Raw genomic sequence first — 7,907 nt, 5'->3', positions numbered from 1 at the left:
TGTCCCACATTAGTGTGAACAATTTGTTATAAAAAGGTAATGCTTAATTATGTTTGTGCTAAATATGATGGATACCTGTTTATTTAAAATGCACTACATTTACAATGCGATTTACAGTAGGCCTACATAATATTAAATTATTTTTTTGTGGCAACTACACAGTCAGATTTGCCCACATTTACGTGAACATGTTTATGCTTCAGAGAAAATGTTTCAATGGCATTCATTGCCGGTTCAGCTGATAGAGTCACAGCGCCTTCTGCTGGAGGTAAACAGCATCACATCATTCAGTAATGCTGTTGTTAAAAGTGAAAGTAATACAGTATCCGACATTTTGTTGAAGCTCACTGAAGACTGAAGACATCTTAGCTCGACTGTTTTTACTTCGTCTCCGTGAGTACAATTATATTAATCTATATTTAACAAACTCATTGTGCTGAAAGTAGTTGGTTTTCTTTTGTGAATGCTTCCATTTATAATACTTTGACATGTTATAAAAAATAAATATTTAGCTATATTTGTGAAACATTAAACTAACCAGATCTTGATCATGATCTTGATTCTTGAATCGACCTTGAAAGCAAATACTAAACATCCAGAACCAATTAAGAAGCAATTTGTGTAATAAATGTCCACAACATTCAAACTGTGCTTGTACTATTATATCATGTCTATTTGAATAGAAGTGAGCCTTGTCATGTTTCTAACTGCATTTTATTACTTACTTCATCACTTACCCAAAGTTTGAGTTACTGTACGTTGTATCTAGAGACAAGAAAAGTGATATCTGTATATTTAAATAAGCCAATCCTCCTTATATGCATTGCACAATAGTTAAGCAGGGCCCCCAGATCAGATTTCAGGGTTATTTGGGGATTTAATTACAGTTTCATTTTCGCTGCAGTATTTTGGTTTTCATTTGGTTTGGTCTAATTTTCATAAATAAAGTGCAGAGATGGCAAAAGTACACACATCCTTTACTTGAGTAGAAGTAAACGACTGTGTAAAATGACTCTAATACAAAAGTGTAGTCAGTACTTCAACTTTTACCAAAGTAAAAGTAAAGTCTCAAATATGTAATTAAGTAAAAAGTATCCATTAATACTACCTGTTTTAGTTTCACACTGGTAACTAGACCTTACATACTGATATATTTTTATAAAATAACTTACATTTCTAATTTTGATGTTTAAAACATTGTTGCGGGGCGGCACGGTGGCTCAGTGGTTAGCACTGTTGCCTCATTGCAAGAAGGTCACTGATTCAAGTGCTGAATTTATATTATAGTGCAGTACAACTGTATACACAGCCATTACAAATGCAATTTTTTATGTATACAACATGGAAACTTGTTCAAAGCAACTCTAAAGAAATCTGATATATGCCAATCAATGCAAATTACATAAATATTTGGATTTCACATATATTAAATATGCTATATATGAAAGAGATATAAAAAAAATAATATAAAAATGGCTGTTTACACACACACACACACACACAGTTGCAAGAAAAAGTATGTAAACCTTTGGGTTTAGTAATTAGTTGACCCTCCTTTGGATCAGACAAAAGACAAGACAAGAATGAGTGTTAATCAATAGATTAGAAACCTATATATATATATATATATATATATATATATATATATATATATATATATATATATATATGAACATGTTTGTAATTTCTATAGTTAAAAAAAAAAATTTGAATATAAAATGGTTGCAAATATGCAAACAGACAGTTTTGCTATATTGCTATATTTTGAAATATGTTGCATGTTGTATATGTAAAAATATATGTAAACTCCAATGTAATTTGTGTATATTTCCATTTATCTAGTTTCTATATGAGAACACATCAATTAATTTACACACACTAGCAAAAAAAAAAAATATGTACTGTAATATAATTTAAATTTTACTTTGCAAGTTAGTTAATGCAAATTATAACAGCCTTCCATTGCTGTTGTTGCCGGTAACAGGGTGAGCACGTATTTCACGCGTGCAGTCAGAGTCCATGCATGCTGAGGTTGATTCAAGCAGAATGTCTTTAATTTGTGCAAGTGAATAAAACAAAGCCTCAATCTTTGCTTCTCCTTTCTTCATTAGCATGTGCATATAAACTTTGTACCTTGTACACACAGCACATATCTAAACACTGCATTATTCCCACACTAGCAAGCAAGTTACCTGTTAGCACGGTCAAAAAACGCGTGCTTTCCCATTACTGACGCTTTTCCATGCTTACAAAGGCACCTTATGCCGAGTTCAGCCTGCATGGTTTTAGCCCCGATTTTGACTCACCAACAGGTTTTGAGAAATCGCCGACAAATGGCTGAAATCACAGGCAAATCAGTGCTCGTTCACGTGAGTGACTATCACACAGTATGAACTATCAAAGACGCCATCTGAGGGAATCACTGATGAGTCGCCTATGCCTGGGAGATAATTGGCATGCTGAATATCTGGAGCTGTCAGCGAATCAAATCATGCCGTGTGAAATGAGCTTTGTCTGAAAATAACATCGGCGATCACCTACAGCCAATGAGAGAGCAGTATTCACTAGTGTGGGTATCTACAGGCCAGCAGGAGGTTGAGTGAGAAGTTAAAATTGCTCATTTTCGCTTTATTTGGACCGAAGAAATGGAGGAAAAACTAGCGGAGGTTTGACAGGAGCACCTGTGTCGTGCTAATTCCCTTCAAACCCAGGTGAACAAATATGTACATTTTCTACCCCATTAAAGGCTTCTTTATGTAGTTAATAACAAAAGATATACTACGTGTTTTGGGGTGTGAGACGTCATTTGGCCAAAGTTGTCGACGATTCTCCTATTGTAAAGTAATGCAATGTGAAAGCCCCTGTCGCCGATCCATCTTGCAGTGTAAACAAAGCAGCGATACAATGCTAGCCCAGATAGTCATGCAGTGAAAACATCTGTGACATGACTACTTTGAAAGTCCTGCAGTCTGAACTCAGCATTAGTTACACTTATCATTTAGCGACATCTAGTCACAAAATCACTACAATATAAAAAAGTAACTCCTACACAGATCCAATTGTGATCATCAGGTGAAAATTAATAATTGGAATTTCTGAAATCTCTTGCAGAAATTTCTAATTTACAAATGATCAGACAACAATCAAACAAGCTGAAAATCTATGAACAATAAGGATGTGATTCATAACAATGATTTATTGATTAAACATAAAGATCAATAATGAATAATAGACAAATGTATGAAAGAGACAGTGATAGAGCAAATTCGGTGGATGGGGATGATTGGGAGGCCAGGATCGTAAGGGCCGATTGAGGGACTTTGGCCAGGACACCGGGTTACACCCCTACTTTTTACCAGAAATGCCATGGGATTTTTAATGAACACAGAGAGTCAGGACCTTGGTTTAACATCTCATTTGAAAGACGGCGCCCACTAACAGTATAGTGTCCCCTTCACTATACTGGGGCATTAGGACTCACACAGACCACAGGTTGAGCGCCCCCTGCTGGCCTCTCTAACAACACTTCCAACAGCAATCTGATTTTCCCATGTGGTCTCCTATCCAGGTACTGACCAGGCTAGCTTCAGTGAGTAACTGGTCTTGAGCTGCGGGGTAATATAGCTGTGGCATGGCATTTGTATAGACTTATTTTGTGCAGCGAAAATGATATTCTGTGATTATGTGTATTGTACTAACACAATTGAAAATATGCTGAAATGTTTAAAAAAAGTACTCCTTTGATCAACTGTAGGATTTAAGTGCTAAGAGAAATAGATATTAATAGACAATTTTAAGAAATGAAATGTAGTCATCTTTGTGTTTTATAAATCTGCAGTGTTGTTGTTCTTGTTTAGTTTGCAATAAATCTTGGTGAAAGTGTCATCTGAAAAATCAAACGGGACCATGATGTATCAGGTGAGTCAACATTAAACATTTATTAATGTGCAATCATATATTGCAGATGCAGCTGATTTTCATTGTGTTATTTTGTGTTTTAGAGCTTTGAGAACACGGCACAGAGGACAGATGGAGATGAATCTTCTGTCAAACACCGGCTGCTGCTGCTGATTGGGAAAACCGGGTCTGGGAAAAGCATCACAGGAAACATGATCTTCAATGCTTCAGTGTTTGAGTCCAGGAAAAGCTCTTCATCAGTGACGAGAGTCAGTCAAACACACACTGGATCTGTGAATAACCGCAGAGTAACAGTGGTCGATACTCCAGACTTCAGATTCTCCACACACACTGACTTTGACTCAGACTTTGAGCTGAAGACCACTCTTCGGTCATGTGCACCAGGAGCTCATGTTATTCTGCTCTTTCTGCCTTTAAGCACCTTCACTGAGCAGGAGCAGGAGTTCATCCACTGGTTTGAGCAGAAGTTTGGTGCAGAAGCTCTCAGATTTACTCTGGTGCTCTTCACTCATGCAGATAAACCACACATGAGGACACTAGGAGAACTGATCAGGGGAAACACCCAATTATCTGATTTCATTAATCGGTATGGTCACAGATATCATGAGTTCAACATTAAAGCTCCAGCAAACAGTCGACAGGTGACTGAACTGATGGAGAAAGTAGAGAGACTGGTGTCTGAGAACTCACACTACTCCTATACACTGGAGATGATGGAGGAGGAGGAGAAGAGGAGAGAAGAGAAGGAGATGAGAGAGGAAGAGGAGAAAGAGAGAGAACATCAGATTACATTAGAGAGAGTCAGACAAGAGACTGAGATACAGGTCAGGAGAGAATATGACGAGGAAAAACAGAGGAGAGAAGAGGAGATTAGAAAGAGAGAAGAGCAGATGGCATTAGAGAGAGACAGACGAGAGACAGATATACGAGTCAGGGGAGAATATGAGGAAGAGAAGAGGAGAGAAGAGAAAGAGAATAAAGAGAGAGAACAGCAGATGACATTAAATAAAGCAGGAAGTAAGAAAAACAAACAATTCAATAAAAAAAATAGAAACTATAAGGGTCAGAAAAAGGAAAAAAATCGATGTGTTTTCAGTTGATTTACATGATCAGTGTAATTCTGTTTTGTGTGTGTGTGTGTGTGTGTTAATGAGTAAGAAAGACTCTTCACTGTGGATGCTTATGTGTGGCTTCATTACTTGAGTTTGCTCAGGGATTCTCTGTAGACTGATGTGGGAGAGTCCATTCATTTCTTCTTCTCCTCATGAGTGTCCCAGTTTTAAGTAAATCATTAAAACATTAATAAATGCCTCAGCAGTCTACTGGTCTCAGAAATTTTGTTTATCACAGTGTTATTGTGCAAAGACATGAGTATTTTCCTCCTCAGTGCTCATCAGCATGAATGCCTCAAGGTTCTTCTGTGTTAAAGTGCTTCTGAGCCAGTTTTTTTTATGAATTTCAATATTGAAAAACTTCTCCCATTACTTGTGTGATTGACAGAGTTAATAGCAACTTGTAGGTGAGTCCAATAACATGGTAGGAGTCAGTTAGAAGATTGTACTAAGAGAGAATGAGATGGACACAAATGGCAGTTTTTACAAGAGGAACCAGTTTTGCTCTCTAGTTTCTACATCCTGCTGTTCCACGGAAGGATCAACATCACTTTATTGTGGCATTTCACTGGCTGTCCTGACAATGTAACCTTGCAGAGGGGACATCTTTAGTCTGTCCCACTGAGATGCAATGCTGCACAGTTCACCACAAACTGTAGCTCTTTTGTTAAATTTAAGCAGACATGTGCTTATTTCTTCCAGAGCTGAGCTTTGGACTCCATTTTTCCTCACATGAACAAAGTTTTTAGGGCCTGAACAGGCAAGATGAGAACAAAGTTTTTCATTAGCATAAAACCACTTGTGCATACTGTCTATTACTGTGTCCATAATGACATTGTGTTACCCTGAAGTCAGCATCTGCTGATGGCAGCCGCTCATCTTCTGCAAGCTCTCCTGGCATCTTTTTCTTCTTTCTGATCCTTCTTTCAGAAAGCGCAGCCTGTACTACAAGCACACACTCTCCCTTCTCTGGCAACTTTCCATTAGCCAACTTCACAAACCCATCAGCTGCACACTTAACTCCATCAAAATCCCTGGCACACTTTCTGAGACCCTCTTCTGTCCCCTCAACCAGACATTGAGCTGTGATTATAACCATTCTCCTTGTAGAAGCCATTTATTGTATATTGGTGATTGGCCACAAGGTGGCAGTACCAGACTATATAACTGTGGCTTCACTGCATGGAGAAAGAAAGCATTGGTAGGAAGCACAGTTTTTGACCGTGACGTAACTTTGACTGTTACTTAAGGTAAAGAAAGTAGTGTAATATTGATGAAGGAATTGTGTTTATTGGAAAATAAAGACGTTTTTATTTGCATCTATTTTGCCTACGAACTCTGACTTTTATGCGTAAAAAAAACTTGCTTGCTCTACCAACAATAGCAGCAATGGAACGCAGCTACACCCCTTGTCTGTAGGTATTTTGAATGGGGGATGTAAGCTCAAACATGTGAAGGAAGAGTTGAGCAGTGAGCACTGTCTCATATTTCAAAAGGACTTATATGAATCACTTTGCCTTGGCCCCTCACAGTTGGCTTTTGCTCTTTGTCTTCTACGGTGGTGTCACAAGTCTAAAGTAATTCAATAAACAAGGCTCCCTGAGGATTCCTGAAGCACCCAAACACGTTACTTATGGCTCTTTTCCACTGACTGATACGGTACGGTTCGGTTTGGTACAGGTCACCTTTATCAGGCTTGCGTTTCCACTAACAAGGGTACCCTTTTGGTGGGCGTGGTGTATGACAGAAAGTTTCAGTCGACGTCATTCTAGCTCGAGGAAAAGTCAAAGTAAAGCTGTACGGGTCACTCACATATCATATGAGAAGCTCTTCTCACAAAACAGACGCTTCATACACAAATACTTGTGTAGAAATGTTTATTAGTAACTTTTCAATGAACATGAGCTGATTATAACTGCAGATCAATGACAGTGCGAAACAGCCTACTGTAACGTCTGTAATTAATTAACTAAACAAATGAACATATAAACACATACAGCCCCTTAAAGTCTCCGTTATGTTCCCAACTACAGAAGAACTACATATAGCAGACATTTAGTCCGTATTTAGGTTCAAAACAACACAAATTATAGCCTACAGTCAGTGAAAACCTCTCATCTGTGTCTGTAATCTTCAGCAGCACATGTAGCCTCTGTCATTCCCGGTTCATATTAGTCCAAAATGTGAAGATAATAAGTTAGTTATACATTTTTTCCGGCTTCTCCTTTGTTACTTCGCGCTTCACTCTCGTGTTTGTCAGTGTCTGACAGGATCGGGTTTCAAAAGCACGTCAATAATCAAGCACAGGTTATTATCATCAGCTCTAGAAGTTTGTTATTTCAGATATAATGTTAGCAAGAAAGTGAAACCGCTCGCGCCTCAGACTGACTCGTAAAAACTACGGGGCACAGGGTAAATCTGCTCTTCTTGCCTTTGTGGCTGTTCATCCAGACGGCAACAAGGTTTGTTTGAGCTCAGATCGTCCATGGCTCGTTATTATATGTATTTATAATCCCGCTGTAATCTCTCGCTGTGTATTTCAAACATGGCGGGTTTTTTGTTTTCATTCTGGCTTGTTGCGTAAGCGAATGACGTATCTCCGTAAACTAATAGTGTTAGGTGCGTGTGTGGCTCCGCCTTTTGGTACCCTTTCTCGTGTTTGGTACCCTTTCAAAAGGGTGCCGAAAAAGTGGTACGGTACGGTTCGGTTCGGTACGCTTTTTGACAGTGGAAACGGCCATAAAAGCGTACCAAACCAAACCGTGCCACTCAGTGGAAACGGGCCATAAGTGCCTGATCCTTGATGTTGACCCTTTTGGGCACAGTTGTCTGTGATGCATTTCCTGACTCTTCTCTTCCCACTTCTGCATGGTCTTG

General features: G+C 38.6%; 1 protein-coding gene across 1 annotated transcript; it reads left to right on the top strand.

Annotated features, from left to right (window-relative positions):
• The first annotated feature begins 308 nt into the window (after positions 1-308).
• On the top strand, positions 309-6,303 carry LOC130220785 (GTPase IMAP family member 3-like). Its single transcript, XM_056453028.1, has 3 exons — positions 309-393; positions 3,858-3,918; positions 4,002-6,303. Exons 2-3 carry the CDS (start codon positions 3,907-3,909, stop codon positions 5,016-5,018), a joined length of 1,029 nt encoding a protein of 342 aa, XP_056309003.1. The 5' UTR covers positions 309-393; positions 3,858-3,906; the 3' UTR covers positions 5,019-6,303.
• The last annotated feature ends 1,604 nt before the right edge of the window (positions 6,304-7,907 follow it).

Source organism: Danio aesculapii, chromosome 3 (genome assembly GCF_903798145.1).
Source record: "Danio aesculapii chromosome 3, fDanAes4.1, whole genome shotgun sequence".
In the NCBI taxonomy this organism is placed as follows: Eukaryota; Metazoa; Chordata; class Actinopteri; order Cypriniformes; family Danionidae; genus Danio; species Danio aesculapii.
The sequence above is the reverse complement of the archived record's forward strand: the minus strand, read 5'-3'. Positions and strand labels throughout refer to the sequence as shown.